Source organism: Hydra vulgaris, chromosome 04 (assembly GCF_038396675.1).
Source record: "Hydra vulgaris chromosome 04, alternate assembly HydraT2T_AEP".
Classification (NCBI taxonomy): domain Eukaryota; kingdom Metazoa; phylum Cnidaria; class Hydrozoa; order Anthoathecata; family Hydridae; genus Hydra; species Hydra vulgaris.
In genome coordinates this window covers 37,694,000-37,712,554 of record NC_088923.1, presented here as the reverse complement: position 1 = coordinate 37,712,554, position 18,555 = coordinate 37,694,000, and the positions used below count along the sequence as shown (strand labels likewise).

General features: G+C 28.0%; 1 protein-coding gene across 1 annotated transcript in view; it reads left to right on the top strand.

Moving 5' to 3' along the window:
• The window catches only part of LOC101239131 (dynactin subunit 4), a 45,511-nt gene extending 27,280 nt beyond the window's left edge, over positions 1–18,231 (top strand). The window contains exons 10-13 of the mRNA XM_065796244.1: positions 1,454–1,555; positions 2,495–2,598; positions 6,429–6,507; positions 17,491–18,231. Of these exons, the coding sequence (XP_065652316.1) occupies positions 1,454–1,555; positions 2,495–2,598; positions 6,429–6,507; positions 17,491–17,646 (441 nt within the window). The 3' untranslated portion in view covers positions 17,647–18,231. The remainder of the gene's footprint in view (positions 1–1,453; positions 1,556–2,494; positions 2,599–6,428; positions 6,508–17,490) is intronic.
• The last annotated feature ends 324 nt before the right edge of the window (positions 18,232–18,555 follow it).

Sequence of the window (18,555 nt, the reverse complement as noted above, 5' to 3'; positions counted from 1 at the left end):
TGCTATATTTTAATTAGGTATATAAAAGTCTTATATTCTAGATAGATGTATAAAAGTAAATTGAATTTTGTTCTAAATTTATCAAACTTCTTACTTAACTATTATTCCATAAAGTTTAAGTATTGAACTGTTTTACATTTATTGGTTGTTGTTTTTTTTTTGTTTTTTTTTAGTTTCTTATTATGGTGTTTACTTAAAACTAGTACTTGTACTATATGTAAATATTCCATGAAATGTAAAATCTATTTCAAAATACATTTGATTTGATTTGATTTGAGTGAAGTATGTAAAACATACAATAATAAATTTGTTACATTCACTAAAGCAGCTGACAATCAGACCGATATGTCACAAATGAAACTTTTAAAATTATTTTAAATTATTGTTTTTAATGTTGAACAGAAATAGAGAAATTCCTTGTATATGGAGAGACATATTTTGACATTCCAGATTTTCCTTGTATATGGAAAGCAGGCTATCTGTTTGGGGAATCTGTAAAGGGTGTAGGTAGTGTGTTTAGTGGTTAATGCTGAAGTTTTAATACCTAAGCTTTTGAGTATGAATGAATGAAACGTTAGGGAAAAATAAACTAAATTTCATTAAAAAAATCAGGAAAAATCAGGGAATTTTATTCCAGAATTGTAGTGGCAACCTTTTAGTGAATGGTTTTAGTGGGCATGATCAAATTGCAAAGTTTGGTTATGTTAAACATGCATACCAAAACATGTTATGTGCAAAGTAACAAGTTTTATTGCACCAAAAAGTTCTAAAATCTCAACCTACAGAACCTTCTCAACAATTCAACAAGATTAGACTATGATTCAACATTATCACAAGAGTAAACTTTTATTATTATTATTAATTGGTTGTTTTTTTAATTGTTAGTATTGGTTGTTTTTTTGATTAAGTTATGCTCATCTAAATAACCCCCTTTACCTTTTAATAACATCGAAAGTGCATAATTCATTCTCCCAAAAAAACAAATTTTCTTTTCCTTTTTTTTTTCTTTTAAAAAACCAAAAAAAAATGTTGATTTGATATGTGTGTTCTTAAATAAAGCTCAAAATTATTTACAACTTAAAAAGTAAATTATTTTTAAATTTTTTTTCTGTAAAAAAATTCAACTCTTAACTATTTCATTTTACTCTATAGTCTATATATATATTACATGTATATTATATATATTTATATATATATATATATATATTATACATATTATATTTTACTCTATAGTCTATATATATATGTTATATATATAGGTAGAAATCTTAATTTATTTATTTTTGTTTATTTTGTTTCTTTTATTATTTTAGCAGTTTCTGTGAAATCCATCATTTTATTTAAAATTAGGCCTAACACTGGATTGCTATGTGTTTTGTTGCCCCCTCCACCTCCCACCTATCTATATTTCATTTTGGCATCAAAAATGTCAATATTTTAAAAATTTTTGTAGGAAAATGAAGTTATTTTATCTGTTACAAATCCACTTGATACAGTTATGAATATCTCATTCACTAAAACAGTCGATGAAGATTTAGCAAAAGCTACTGGTTTGGTAATTATTTTTTAAATAATATTCAGGGTGGAAAACAATTGTTAGTTAATAACTGATATTTGGTTAGAGTTAGACAAACTGTTGCTTTAACCTTCCTTAATAATAAACAGTAAAAGTTGTTGAAAATTTTAAATCTGATCTAAATGACGAATATTTTTTGCATGATATTGACATAACAATCTTTAAAAAAGCTTCCAGTAAACTTCGATCAACTTGTTCCAAAATTTAGTGAACTTCCTGTTAATTTCCCAACAAACATCCAGTGAACTTGTCCCAAAGCTATTGATTTAACTTTGATACATTGAATTATAACTGTTTGCTGTATTATTTACTATATTAAAAATTAAGTTATTAAATTATTAAATAAACATTAAATTTTGCTGAAAAAGTTTACTGAAAAAATTATCATCAGCTGATCAATAAGTTTCATTTTAATAACATATCATGTCATTAAAAATTAATGAGATGACATGATTGTTATTGTTATTAATGTTATTATTGCCTTTATGAATAATACATATTCAACTAAATACAACAAAAAAATATAGAAAATATTAGGCTGCTGTTAGTTATGTTTTATATGAAATGACTTCTAAAAGAAAAATTTAACCGATGAGTTAACCAGTGTTTCATTTTCCAGGAATAAACTATATATATATATATATATATATATATATATATATATATATATATATATATATATATATATATATATATATATATATATATATATATATTATATATATATTATATATATATATTATATATATATATATATTATATATATATATATATATATATATATATATTATATATATATATATATTATATATATATATATATATATATATATATATATATATATATATATATATATATACATATATATATATATATTGTAATATTTTATATTAAATTATAATAGAAAATTTATTTTAGATAATACTTCCAACTGTTAATATTCCAATTGCTCCAAAAGATGCTACCATAGAATTTGATGGAATTGGAAATGCTGCTGTAAATATGTTTAATGATGATCCGCAGTAAATTATTTTTTTGTTTTAATGGGTCTTTTGCTTTTTCTTCTTATTTTTCATTTCATTGTTAATTTTTTTTATGAATCTTTTTATGATTTAAGTCTTATACTATAATTTTGTATTTAAATTTAAGTACAATAGTTTACTAAGTAAATTGTGAAAAATAAATGTTAAAAAATGTAAATAAAAAGTGGTGTGGTTGAAACAAAAACTTAATTTAAAACCATAACTAAAATTATCTTAGATGTATTGTATAGGTTTTAAAAATGTTGCTAGGTATATATTTTTTGCCTTAGTGTCAACAGGGCTACAAGTGTCAACAGTGTGTCAACAGGTACTTGATAAATTCTATAGTCTCAAAAACTTGTATGTTGATGACACATTACTATTTCACAATGTTGGTTGCAACAGCATTGATAACTCACTGTAAGATCACATGTTTCTTGAGATTTGACAACTATTTAAAAAAATATCTAAATTCGCTAATTGACCTAACTAAAAATCATTTAATGAGTATGATGAAGTCCACAACATTACCACTTGACGCACACACCCAATATTAGTTTCTGGTTGTGCTGGCTCTACTACTAAATATTGTTAATATGAAATTGAATTTAAAAAAAAGTTTGTTGACTAGTTATAGTTATTAAGAATTTTGAAACAGCAAAATAGATAATAAATTTTAGCAAAATAGACAAAGTGAGTTTTTGCTTTGGAAGTCGTTTGCTTGCCTTTTCAATTTCTTTTTATTGTCTTATTATAATGAGATTTTTTTTTTTTTTTTTTTTTAGATTTTTCCCCAAGGCCCGAGGGGGCCACTGCAGTCGAGGAGGCTACTCATTTTTTTTTTTAAATGTTTTTTAGTATTTTTTTTTTTAGTTGTTATTCGTGGTGCAACCCTCTCTCAACTCTTTAATTCCGAAACACGAACCTTGCCAACCAAGGCCGCTGCGCAGAGAAACTAAGTTGAGCGCGGTACTTCCAGGGACGTGGTGGGAGTCGAACTCCAAACCTCTCGCTTACAAAGCGAGCGCTCTTACCACTACACCACTACCGCATATAAACCCAAACTCACTTTGTTATGAGATACAGCAAGATTTTAATGAAAAACTATACTTATCTACATATAAATTTAATAAAAAACATCAGATTAGAACAAGAGAGATGTATTGTTAAAAACCTTTAAACAATTTTGAACCAATCAGCCTTTCTCTAAAAGAAACCATCAGTGAGATAAACTTTTGTAAAACAAAATCTGTGGTAAACTTTTTACCATTAGTGAAATAAACTTTTTACCATTAGTGAGATAAACTTTTTACTATAAGTGAGATAAACTTTTTATTATTAGTATTTAAAGCAAACAGTTGTGTTTTAATTGGATATATTACAAATTTTTAGTCCTAAATAATTGAATATGGCAGTAAAATTTCTCAAGATTAATATTATGTATAAGAGAATGTTTTCTCAATGCAAGAATAACATTATACAGAATAAGAATTTGTTTTTTTGTGAAAGGAAAAGTTGGCAAAAGATATCCATCTCTTAAAAAAATGGATACTGCTTATGAAATCTTGCCTGTTTTGTTGAGGTTCAAAGAAATTTTGAAATAATATCTGCTGAAAAATTTCCAATTGTCCAAAGTTGCATTAACATGGTTTTATATTTAAAATTGGTGAAAAGTATCAACTTGGTTGATGCATGTCCTGCAAAAGATGATGGTTGATGCATGTCCTACTCCCAATACAAATTCACCCTACAGGTGAATTTGTATTGGGAGTACATTTGTTTTTAAAAATTACATTCTAAATGTCTTTTTAACGTTTTTTAAATGTCTTTTTAGCATTCTTTACGTAAGATGTTTAAAAGGCATTTAAAATACATTTAGAACATAACTTTTAAAAACAAATGCCCACTTGGTATACAAATGTTATCTATTTTGGCATTTAATAAAACAAGGTTTATCTTGTGTTAAGCTTTTGGACTTATTTTAAAGTTTTACAAGTTTAATAAACCAATAACTTTACTAACAAATTATTAATTTTTCACTAGTGTTATTTTTTGTTTTGGTTTGATTTAAGGACTGAAGTTGACTTCGGCTTTGACTTCGGTGCCGAAGTTAAAATATAAATTTGGCTTTCAGTTAAATTCGTTAACAATTATAAGATTTCATTTAACTTTCAGTTAAATTCAAAAGCTATTAACTTTTTTTCAATTTATAAAAAATATTAATTATAAAATACACTACATGTTTTATGTATATTAATCTGTTTCTATGCACAGCGGCCTTGTTTGTCAAGGTTGAAAAGTGGAATTAAAGAATTGAGAGAGTAAAAAAAAAAAAAAAGTTTTAGAAATAGATTTGTTATAAAGAGTCAATATTCGAAAATTCTTTTTTAGGCCCTAAGTCTATTCATCACTTATTAAATCTTATTTATTGCTTTCAAAAAAACCAAAAACTAAAAAACAGCTGAATATTTAACCTAATATTCTTAACAATTTTATTCCTTTATAAAATAGACATTCATAATTTTTTAATGAACATTGTTAATATTCTTTTGTTCATGTTCATTCAAAAATATTAAGAGTTGTAAAGATTCCATAACTTAAATTACTGAATTTTTTAGAATTTTTTAGACTTTTTATTTCAACACAAATTGTTTTTTTATTATTTTTTTTTTACATTTAAAAATTACTTTGCTATACTTGTTCTTCGTCATGTTTTGTTAGTCATCGTCATAGTTAACATCGTCATGGTTAATTAGTAACCAAAAAATAATAATTTTAGTTTATAATAAATAATTATACAGCAACCGTGGCATAGTAGTTAAAGCGCTTGCTTTAGAAGCAAGAGGCCTAGGATTTGAAGCAAGGTCTGGGCATAATTTGCATATCATATTAAAAGTTCTTTAGAAATCCAAAAAATGTTGACAAAAATGAGACCATTATGTTTTGCTCTGATCCTGCTGCCACAGCTAGACACAGTAAATATTGAGAGCAAAAACAAGGTTGAGACAGACACCTGTCGCTGTGCCCATAAATGAAGCTGTAGTTTCAGGTTCAGTGACAATGGGTTAAACATCTCTCTTGACTTGAACATCTCTTTTGACTTTATTTAAACTACTCTTACTAAAAAGCCACAGAAATTTGGAATTATTTTATTATTATTTTTATTATTATTTTTATTATTATTATTTATATTATTTACTGCAGTATGGATTAGACATAAATCGCGGGGTAAAAAGCCACCCACAGAAATTTGGAATTATTAAGTAAGCATGATTTAAATTTTAAAAAAGAATATCCAAGCAATATTTCCGTTTAAAAACAATATGCTGACAAATAATTTCTTAACCAAAAACCATTCAATTAACTCTGGCAAATAAACTATATTTATTTGGTATTATTTGTAGTTTAGTGTATTTCTTTAGTTTAGTGTATTTCTTGTAATGTTGTTAATTTCTTGCTACAAATATAAAAACATCTTATTAAAACTTTTTTATATGCTTTTAAAATGCATTAAAAATGTTTTCATGTTCGAAATGAAATAAATTAAGTTAAAATTAAGATAAATTTATTTGAAAAATTTAAACAAATTGTCATATATTTCATATAATTTAACTACTTTGTGCTTATTTAAAATAAGAATGTTTATTAATTGTTAATTGAAAAATCCTTAAGATGCTTAACTTTAAGTGTCAATAAGTATTAAATATTAGAAATAAATATTACGCATAGTTACTTTAATTAATTATTCATTCTTTTTTATTTTGTTTTATTCCTTCATTCATATTTTTAATTACTTATTGTTACATGCAATTTTAAAATAAACTTTTTAGAATTATTTATCAACGGTCAAGTAATAAAATATCTTTCTATGCAAAAGTAAAACCATTGGTTAAAGATGCTGACATTGTAGTAAGCATGTTTAATTTTTTATTTCCCATTGATAATACAAGTATGCTGAGTGCACAATGGTATCCTTGTACAACCAGTTGTATTCTATATATTTTTTTAATAAAATTTAATGTTGTATGTTTGTGCATATAAATATTATTGAATACTTTGTAAAGGCATAAAAAAATTTCAACAAAAAGAGTAATAAAAAATTAAAGGTTTGTTCAATACTAATATAATAATATCAATAATAGTAGGGTAATATCAAAGTTACAACATTTTTAATACACTATTTTTAAGTATTTGTTACTGGTGACCTGAACCTGTATTTGTGCAGGCAGTTATACAGGTTCATCCAAAAAAAAATTTGCCAACAATTTGCATCAGACTTCAAAGTTGCTTTTTTTTTAAGTGACATTTGAAATTAATTTACTGCTAGTAAAGATTTATAGTTTACACATCATTTAAAATAAAGAATATTGGCTAATCTATCATACACAACAAGAAAAATATTGGCTAGTTTATCATACCCAACAAGAAATCCAAGTATTTCATGATCACTGGATTACTTGTCTAAATAAATCTGAACTCAAAGATTAATGAAAAACATAAAATTAAATATTTACAACATTTTTTTTAATGTCGTATCTTTCCACAACCGGTTGCCCTTACTGGCATTAATCTATTGTCAGGTCAGGTTTTTTTTATTTATGCAATGCAATGCAAGATGCACTACAGAAAAGCATAACAGCATCACTTGTTTTTTTTGTAAAAAACTATATAAAATACACTTCTGATTTTTAAAGTGTAAATACATATAATGATATTAATTGATCATGCTTAATAGTTGAAGCTGCTTGTTCAAGTAAAATATGTTTTTTATTTTTGTCACCTATATGTTTAAAATAGTATATATAGTAAACACTGTTTCTTAAATTGGTGTCTAATAAAAATAATAATAATATTCTTAGAAGTAGTAATGTCATATATTTATATATATATATATATATATATATATATATATATATATATATATATATATATATATATATATATATATATATATATATATATATTTAATGTGTGAAGTTTGTGGTTCTACAAATAATAAACCTTTATTCATGACATGTACTATGGCTCCACTCATGGTTATTTTAATATGATGTCATCAGTAATGTGTGCGTGTAAGTTAAGTTAGTGTATTCTACAAATAAAGTGCTCATTGTTCTTAAAGAATAGAGCAACAATTAGTAAAAATATTTATCTAAATTTCTTTTACAGTCTGTTTTACCTTCAGCAAGATCATCAGGAAGGTACTTTGTGATGAACTGTATACACACACACACATACACACACACACACACACACACACACACACACACACACACACACACATATATATGTATATGTATGTATGTATATATACAGTAGCATAGCAATGGGCCTGCAGCCGCGATAGGGCCTAGAGTTATTAGGAATCTAAGCCAACCTTTTTAAATATATTTTTTTAAAGTTGTCACTTAAAAATAATATGTATGTATTTAAACATAGCAACATTAGCAAGTTTTGCTATTATTATATAGATAAGAATTACAAACTCTTTTCTTAGCTTTAGCAATAATCTTGACTAATACTTTAAATAATTAGCAACTTTTTATTTATTTATGTCTAAAAAATTAAAACAAACTGCATTAACTCATAAATAATAAAATAATATACAATTTTATTAAGTGGTAAAAAATATGTCATAGCGTTTTTAAAGCAGAGTACAATTATAAAGCTATTATATTAAAACAATAACTCCCTTTTAAAAAAGTTTGCTAAGACGGACGTTGAGTTGTTGGTGTAGCTATCTACGGACGTTGAGGTGTTAGTGTAGCTATAGCTCTATATAGCTAGCTATAGATGAACGTTGAGGTGTTGGTGTAGTTATTGTATTAAAACAATGACTCACTTTTAAAAAAAGTTTGCTTTAAAAAAAGACAGACATTGAGGTGGCGGTGTTGCTGTCTTTTTTTTTTTTTTAAAACATCTTTGCTTCCATAATGACTGCAACCAACCACTAATTAGAATTGGAAGTTACTGGAAGATAAAAGATGAAGATTGTAGAGCAAGATAACGATTGAGAGACGACTTAAAGGATTACAAATTATATAAATCAGAAAAGCAAGATAAAGAAAGCGAATTCCAAAGAACTGATGTTCGAGGAAAAAACTAGAGGAATAAGAGTTTTTGGAGCACATAGGAATAGTTACAGAAAAAGGATGAGATTTAATTGAATGACAAGTAACACGAGAATGAATTTTAGTAAATGGCACAAGAGATGCTAGCTCTTTAGAGCAGTGCCCATTATAATATTTGTAGAAAAGAGAAAGAGAAGCAACATTAGGACGATATGATAATGGTTGGAAGTTGGCTGCAAGAGCAGGTCCAACTATGTTTACAATGTATTGTCTAAAAGAGAAAGGGCATTATTAGAAGATCTACCCCATATATGGCAACAGTACTCCATACAAGGCCGGATTTAAGATTTATAGAGAAAGAGAATAGAATCTGGAGTAAGTAAGTGTCAAGCTCAATAAAGAGATATAACCATAGCAGATACTAATTTTGCAATGGATTTGATATAGGTTTCCAAGAAAGATCGGAAGTAGTAGTTAATCCTAGAAGATGAAGGGTAGATAATTCATCGAGTACATTACCGTTCATAAATATAGGGAGATCTAAATTATTGCGATAACAATTGGCTGAAAAAAATTGAGTTTTATATGAATTTAAGTTCACCAGCCACTGTGAGCCCCATGATGTAGTAGAAGTGAGAACCTTTTCAAGCTCAAATGCCACCTCCAAGCAATCAGAGAGTTAGCTTCTTATTATGACAAGAATAAATGGTAGTATCATCAGCGAACAATGCCACCTTAGATGTGAGAATATCTGAAAGATCATTAATTTAAATTAAAAAGAGTATAGGGTCAAGGATAGAACCTTGAGGAACCCCTGAAGTTACAGAATAAGAAGAAGAGTGCTGTCCATCGAGGACAACTTTTATACTATGATTGGAGAGTAAGGATTCTATAATCTTAAAGATGTTACCAGATACACCGTAAGAAGAACCACCCTTATCTAATGCACAATAAAACCTATCGGTTATTACTGTTAGCAAATCAGCTGTAGAACGCGAAGATTGAAATCTATATTGATGATCAGAAAGAAAGTTATTAGATTCAAGATGAGAGATTAAGTGTTTGTTAATTAAAGGTTCAAAAACCTTGCTTATGATAGGAAGAAAACTAATTGGACAGTAGTTAGACGAATCAGATTGCTCTCCAGAATTTTTGAAAATAGGGATAGCAGATGCTACTTTCTAGCAGGCTGGAAAACAAGGCTCTGATAAGCACTTGTTGAATAGTTTTGAAAGTATAGACGACAGTTCTGGAGAACACTTCTGCAAGACCTTAGCAGGTATGTTGTCTGGGCCACAAGCTGTAAAAGAGTCTAAGCAGGAAATCACTTTAAAAACAGAAGCTGGAGTGATACAAATGTTAAGCAATGGATCAACCTGTTTGACAGCTATATCAGGTAGAATGCAACTAGTGGAATCAAGAGATGATATTTATGAAAAGTTCTTAGCAAACAGTCCAGCTTTGTTTTTAGGAAAGGTGACAAAGTCTGAACCATACAAGAGAGGTGGAATTACAGATTTGCCCTTATTATTGATACTATTAAAGATTCTCCAGAAGTCACGAGAGCCTAATTTTTGTGATGAAATATGAGATTTCATGACCTGAGAATAGCGGGCTTTAGCGGTAGACAAATCCTTTTTACATTGGTTTCTAGCTGTAATAAACAGACGTCTATTTTGTGGAGAATTGTTTTGCTGATATATATGAAAGTAATGGTTTCGATTGGCAATTGCAGCAGCACATGTGAGGAAAACCAAGGAGAAGAGTGAGGCTTGACCTGGAATTGTCGATTGGGAATAAAAGATTCCATGCCAGCCTGAATCCACGAAGTTATGTAAGAATCACATTTGTCAACAGGAAGATGAAAGATTTTTACCCAAGGGCCATCACAAAGAAAATCATGGAAAGAGTCCCAGTCAGCTTTGAGGTAGTTGTAAGAAGTACGATGATAGGGGGGTTCAGATGGTGAAGAAGAATGAGATAATAGTTTTAGAGAGATCAAACTGTGATTGGAAGCACCTAAGAAAGAATGTGGAGAAACTGAGCACTGACTAGGATCAGAAACAAGACATAAGTCGAGTAGAGAAGGTAAATGATTCGGGTTGTCTGGAAAGCGATTTGGAAAGTTGACTATTTGAGTAAGGGATTGAGAAAGGCAAAAGTTGTGGGCTTTAAAGCCTGCAGAGTCACTGACACAAGAGCTGAGCCATTCAGTGTGATGAGCGTTAAAGTCACCAACAACAACGATATTGGCTCAATCAAGGCTTGGTCAATTTGATCAGAAACACCATCAAAAAGAGTGCAGTCTTGAGATGAAGGAGAGCGATATAGAACAAAGAAAAAGACGATAGAGTGAAGTGGTGCTAAACTAAAGCACATAAAAGAATAGTCTGTGGATTCAAACCTAGGAAGATATCAACATCAACACTAAGATCACAAGATGAGACAGCTGAACTCAAATTAGTTTCACAAAGACCTAGTAGATCTGGTGAACTTTGCAAGAGATAAGACTCAACAGAATAAAAGTTACAACAGAATAAAAGACCACGAATAATGTGTTTTATAGTTTTTGGTACTTTATTCATTTTTAAATTTGTTAAAGGACTTGACTCAAAGCATAGATAGTACTCAGTACACTGTTTAATTGCCAAAGCAATTGCCACATTACTAATAATAAACCTAAGCCATAGCAAAGGGCTCCAAATGTGGCTTTGGCAATGCACATTAAAAGTACAAACAGGGACACCATCTATACGCAATATGGCAATGTTAATACTTTGATATTTTTCAGCTGTTGATGGAATCAGCTTCTCTGAGGGCTACCACAGAGTTCGGGAAGCCTGACTACCTGCCGGCCTCAGAACCATAAAACTAAGTTTTAAAGCTGTACCCTCATTAGGAGATAATAGAATGAGTTGCCTAGTCATAAAAACAGAGACACAAGCAAAACCCATGCATTGAGTCAAGAAGATCCAGCATTCAACATCCTAAACTGGAAATAATGTATTAAAATACATCTGCGCCAGCCTAATAGATGAAGAAAGGGTGCGAGACTGGTCAACACAGAATCTGTTTACCCCTTAAGTCTTTGCCTAGGAGGCCTTCTGCAAGGCAAAAGCCAGATGCATTTAACATCTACCCAAGATGAGTATTTTTATCAAGACACCATCTCTAGCCTTTACTCAACCAAGAGCCCCAAGACAGGGAGTGTTTTTTGTCGGAGTTGGCATCTCCTAGCCTTTGCCTAAAAAGTAGAATCCTACAAGGCAGCAGGACATGATGCAGATTGTACTGGGTTACATGTTACCAGTAGCAGGATAACCTGACATTTATTGACAGGATTATTGACCTGACATTTATTGATAACATCAGGATAAATTGAATAACATATATCACAACATATATACTACACTACTGATGTATTTAACTCTCATGAAGTTAATCAGTTCTATAAAAGTTTTCTCAAACAAGTTTGGGTATCTGTAAAAGTTAATAATAAACATACACTTATCTCCATATTCTTGTCTTATCATTATAAACCAAATGATGCTAGTTTAATAAAATATATGTTGAATCCTTCAAATTAGCTTTATTAGGAAGTTCTACTATGGCTGCTTCATTGTCTGTGATTTTTACTTCTCTAATGTTAAGTGGTCTTATGACGGTATTGAATTTTTTAACCCAAACAATTCTACTTAATGTAATTTCTGGAGTATTTACTAAAATAGTCTCTTTACACAACATATCACATTTACTTCTAGATAGGTAGTAAACCACTTTGTGGTTGCTCAAATCATATGTTGGACTTTTTATTTTCCTTCAGCAGTAATTTTATTTTAAACTTGTTTCCTAATGCTATATGAGGTAATAACACTAAGAGTCGTTTTATCATTTAGAGAAAAGTTTAGTTTCAGAATTGTTTTTTGAAAGTGAATCTCATTTATTTAGTTACAAAAAACGGTGATTACAATTTAATATCAAACTTTATTTCATCAATTAACTGAGATGTTTTATTTCTACATAAAACCACAGATCAAATGTTCAATTTATTAATTTTAAAAAGTCGTACTGTTTGCAAATAATTTATCGCCAAGGTTAATAAAACAAAGTGAAGTATGATACTTGGGTTACTCCACATACTAAAAACCTAATCCGAGCAAAAAAACCCGCTTTATATACTAACTGATTAACTAAATGGAATAATAATAAACTTAAAATAAATTGCAATCTTAATCGTTCCAAAAATATTCAAAGAAATATTCAAAGCAAAAAGAGTACATGAAAAAGAAATAATATTAATATCCCAGAACAACCCAAAACTTGTCTACAAATATGTTAGCAAACAGCCAAAAATTAAAGATAAAGTTCGTTCTCTTAAAGATACTTTAGGAAGAGTTGCTGAAGCTCTTCATAATGCAATTGTTCTTCAAACTCTCAATTCAAATCTGTGTTTACACTTGAAAAGTCTGAATATTTTCCATTGTTAAATAAAAGTGATATTAAAAGTGATATGCATTAGAATGCTTTTTCGGAGTTCATACTTGTTGGCCGTATAGATAATATACAATCATATTTTTTTTTAAGGTGATCTTATCATAAGCTACTACTTTCAAATAACAATATTTCTTATTGAATTTCATAAGTTGTTTTTTACCTTTATATTCTGTGTTGGTATTGCTGCCAATCTTTTTTCCATCACTTCATTTAATTTGTTCATTTTAACTGTTTTGACATTATTCTACTCAAGTCTGCTGCTGTTATTATATTTGCCGAGTATAAACACTTTATCAGGTTTATCATAATTTTTTTTTTTTTTTGGTACTTGTATTTGGTAGAAAAACTTTTGGAATTTTTTATAAAGTAACCTGGCCACGAAGATATACTAAGCTCCTTAATGGTGTTTTCCACTCTTAAATTCGGTGATTTAAAGCATTATACAATTGTTTTCCGATTTCAGATTGTTGTTCATTTATTTTTGTCAACATAAACTTTTGTGCATTGGCAGAAGAAATTAAAGTTGCGTCTTGTCGACAAAGTGCTACCACAGTTGCTTGTACATAATATTGCAAATGAGCAATAATGTTTTTAGTTTGCATTTCCGATAAAATACAGAAAGAGGGAAAATAAAAATAAAACATAGCAAAGAGGATGAACAGCTACAAAACCAAGCAGCTACAATTCCAAAGCCTATATTTACATTTTATGTCTAAATTTCTTAATTACAAATTAAGCTGAAACTTTTTGTACTTTACTTTTTTTAAGACAATCCCAAAATCCCGGGAAACTTTGGAGACTAAATCGGAATTTCGGGACAAACAATTTGTACGGAATCCCAGGGTTGCCATCCCTAATGACAACTTGGGTTTTTCTATTTCTGGCATTATTAAAGGGTTCCAAAAGTTTGAGACATGTTGTGTTCATATTAAAATGAATGATAAAAAAAAAAAGTTTGGGCTAAGTTTTTTTATTAAAGCAAAAGAATAAATGAATATCAATAAAAACTAACTTTTTTATTTTAGTCGAAGCTTGCCTTCTCCGTTTTATTGTAAGTCTAAAAGTCAGCATAATATACGCCACAATCTACAGACTTTATAATTTATTAAAGCGCATTTTATTTAGTTTTAGTACATGACATCATTGGCTTTTTTGTTTGTTTACATAATCGATCTTGAATGAAACAAAAAAAATCAATGACGTCATGTACTGACCCTCTTAAAAATAAAACTTGTTTGAATAAATTATCAAGTCTGTAGATTATGGCATATATTATGCTGACTTTTTAGGCCTACAATAAAACCGAGAAGGCAAGCTTTAAAATAAAAAAGTTAGTTTTTCTTGGTATTCATTTATTCTTCTGTTTTAATAAAAAAAAAGTTTATTATTGTCTTTAATATGAACACAACATGTCTTGGAGATTTGGGATCTCTTTAAAAAACTTACCAGTTTAAATTCCTATAAATCTTTTTTCTATTTACAAAAATCTTTCATATATCCCTCTAATTCTGGAATACTACTCACTCTCTGGAAATTAGCGATTTTTAGTTTGGTCTATAAAAAAATGAAAGATAAATTACTTGCTTAAAACTATTGATCTATTTTACTAACCTGTTACCTGCAAAATCTTTGAATATTTGTTAAGAAAGAAATCTTTAGGCACATTAACAATAATAACTAGGGGTGCATAAATGCATTGGCATTAGTCTGCTGATGCATCAACCATTTAGCTGATGCATCTGCATTGGCATTGGTAATGGTAATCATTGGGTGATGCCGATTGTTTTAAAAAACCTTTTTTTTTTATTTTTGTGTTTCTATATTGTATGCAAAAATATAATTATTCCATAAACGAAAATGCATGAATAAGCCTGAGCTATTATGTAGACATATATGCAACCATTTAGCCTTTAAATTTTTTTTTGAATCGTTTTTTATCAGGAACTATATGCATTTAGTATCTTTTTATAATATAGGAAAGCAATTATGACTTATGGATCCAAAATATAGAAAGAGATAAGTTTAAAATCAAGAAATAATTTTATAATAATAATTTTATGCATGACTAATCTTAAAGAGTCTTTTGATATTATTTCGTCTTCTTTAGCATTTCACCAGTTTATTGATGCAATCTATCTGAATTTAGCCAAATTATTTGATTCTCTACCTCATAACAGACTTATGTTAAAATTAAGATATTTGGAATAAACGGCAAACAAAATAAAACGGTATATCAAATCAATCCCTAAAGAGTGTTTTAGAAATCATTTTTTTATCTAACCAAATAGAGCACTCATGTTCAAACAGTTTTCTTTAAGTACTTAAAAACTCTTGGTATCCAAAAAGACATTTACTTTCATTGATGAAAATATGGCTCAACTTATATAAAGAGTTAGTAAGACTACACCATAAATATACAGTGTCTATTTGGGCTTCTTATTTAAAAACTGAGAAGTTCAAAGCAAAGCAACAAAATCGGCTTCCAGTTTGATACATCTTTAATTCTGCAAAAGACTAAGAAGGTTGAATCTACAATCATTAACTAAGTGATTGGGTTGGGGCATCAATAAGGTTAGAGTTAGGAGAACTTTTCCAATTTTTTTGTTTCCTTGTTTTTCTTTACCTCTCTTTTTCTTGTTTTTCTTTTTACTTGATTTAATTAATTAATTTCTTTTACATTATCATATTTTTCTCTTTTTAAAAACTTCTTTTGAAACGTTGAAAAAAAGCGCCTGCCATTTATATATATATATATATATATATATATATATATATATATATATATATGTGTGTGTGTTTGTGTGTGTGTGTATAAATATGGAGAAAGTTCTAATTCAATTTGTTTTGTCTAATAAAAGCAGTAATTTTATAGTATCTATAATCATGCGTATTTCACATTCTATCTTTAGATTGACATTCTTCCCAAGATGTAAATTTATTTTTTAACTAAATCTGCGTATTTTTTTGATTTGAAATAATGCATATTAAAGCTCAGATTTTTTTTTCAAAATTGTTTATCTAAACCGTCATTTTGATGGTCCAATTTTATGGAATGGCGGTCTAATTTATATAATGTTAGAATTAAGTAGAGACGACAATCTCATTTTTAATGATGATGTAACAACTTACTTTTAAAAAAACACTGTTAAAGTTATAATCTAGTCTTCTTTTCCAATAAAGGAACTTTAAAGACTAGTTTTTTTATTGGAAATTAAAAAAAAAAAATTATGGGTGAGACTTTCTTTAAGAAACTTAATAGTTTTATGAAACTTAATAGTTTTATGCAAAAAGTTAAACATAATTGAACTCTTACTTTTGAATAAAAGCTCATGAATATAAAACAGAAACATAAGGTTACAAAACAACCGTACGTAGACTTATCTCATTTTAAGAACTAAAAATTTTTATTTTTTAAAATTTATTAATTCAGTCATCAATAATTATTATAAATCTATTGAAATCATGCACAGTAAAAATTACGTATTTCATGTTTCAAATTTTTTTCGACGGTTCAAAGGCATGGCTCCTTATTCTTAAACTATACTTAAATCTTCGATACGCTGGTGTGGTTTGTGGCGCCACAAAATTGATTGAATCAATCCATTAATTATTTATAATGCTGTATAAGCCGTGTTAAACGTTTCTCGTATTTGAGGTGACTTATTGATCCATTTTTTGGTTCGATGTTGAATTTTTTCGATTGTATTTATATCTCCTATGAAATGAGGAGATCACGCTGAGACGTCAAATTCTAATAATGGTCAGATATAAGTAGTATATAGGAAATGCCAAAGAGTTAAACCACAACTTCTGAATCCTAATTTCCCTAGCACTCTATTTCCAGCTGCAGCTGCGTGCTCAGCTTGTAACTTCACTTGAAGATTATTAGATACTATAACCCTCAAATCGCATTCTTTTGCTATGGTTTCGAGTTGTTTGCATTGACTATTTTGTGATTCTATTGTATATATATATATGGTTTGATGGTAAAATGAGGTATTGAAAATTTCAAATCATTGTATTTCTTGAAGGACCGTTATTTGGAAGAAAGTATGACTTGGACACTCACTGTCCTATATACATATATTATATATATATATATATATATATATATATATATATATATATATATATATATATATATATATATATATATATATATATATATATATATATATATATAGCATTTATCACAGATATACTATATACAGATATATGTTAATATGATATTTTAATATTATATGTAAATTTTTCACATTACTAAATTAAATTTTTATTATTAAATTAAATTTTTATATTATGTGTAAATTTAACCTGCGTATTTTAGGTCTCCTTTAATCTGTGTTATGAATACAAAATGATAACTGCACCGTTAATTACTAAAGTTGAAGATGGACAAGATAAAGAATGTACTCCGCAAGAATTTCCTGTTGCACTTGCTATTCCGATCAGAATTAATTTTGGTAAAGTAAAAACTCATTAAGTTAGTTTTTCGAAAAGTTTATTATTTTTGTGACCAGTTTAAATGTACACTTAAGGTAATAATTTCGAGCGTGTATTTACCTAACTAAGAAATGTTGGTTTTAATGTATTTATATAATATTTTTTGTATAAATGAGTATTATATAAAAATGTAAAAAAAGGATGGAGAAGGTGAGTTTACAGACATATGTAAAAATGGCTTATAGCTTTTTTCTTTAACAATGAAAAAATTAACAAGTCAAATTTTTTAATAGTATGTGATGTTGGATGTCCATATGTTCCGTCTTTTTTTGTTGCATGGACTAAAAGAAATGTTGGAGATTGAACCCTTGTATTTTATTTTGCTTTTTTAATGAGTTTTAGTAACCTAATAAGCACTTATTTTGCGTCTCGCATTTTTCATTTTAGTATTTATGATTAATTTTTATTTTTGTTTGGAATGATGTATTTATTTTCATTATATTGTTATTTTTTTAATAAACTTTATCAAAACGAAAAGTGTTTTAATAAATATTACATATTATATATTTATGTATTATTTTTAGTGTTTTATTGGATTAAAATTAAAGATTAAATTTCTTGACAATTTTTTTAATTAAAAATCATACATCTAATAAGGTTTATCTGCGCAGTTTTGATAACAGGCTATATTTAGTTTGCAATATGTAGTTGAAAGTTGTAAATAAAATATTTTAAAACGTAATCAAAAAACACATCGTGTTGATAAGAAATCTTTATGATAATCATAGTTATTCAAACTTAATGAGTTCGGCTAACTGAGAATTTTCTTTCCAGCTACATATTATTGAGTAACACTCTAATTACTAATTACGGCTAATTATTCCAATAAGTAATTGGGAATTGACGAACTGAAGTTGTGTTTATTGTATGCTCGTGACTTATTATGAAT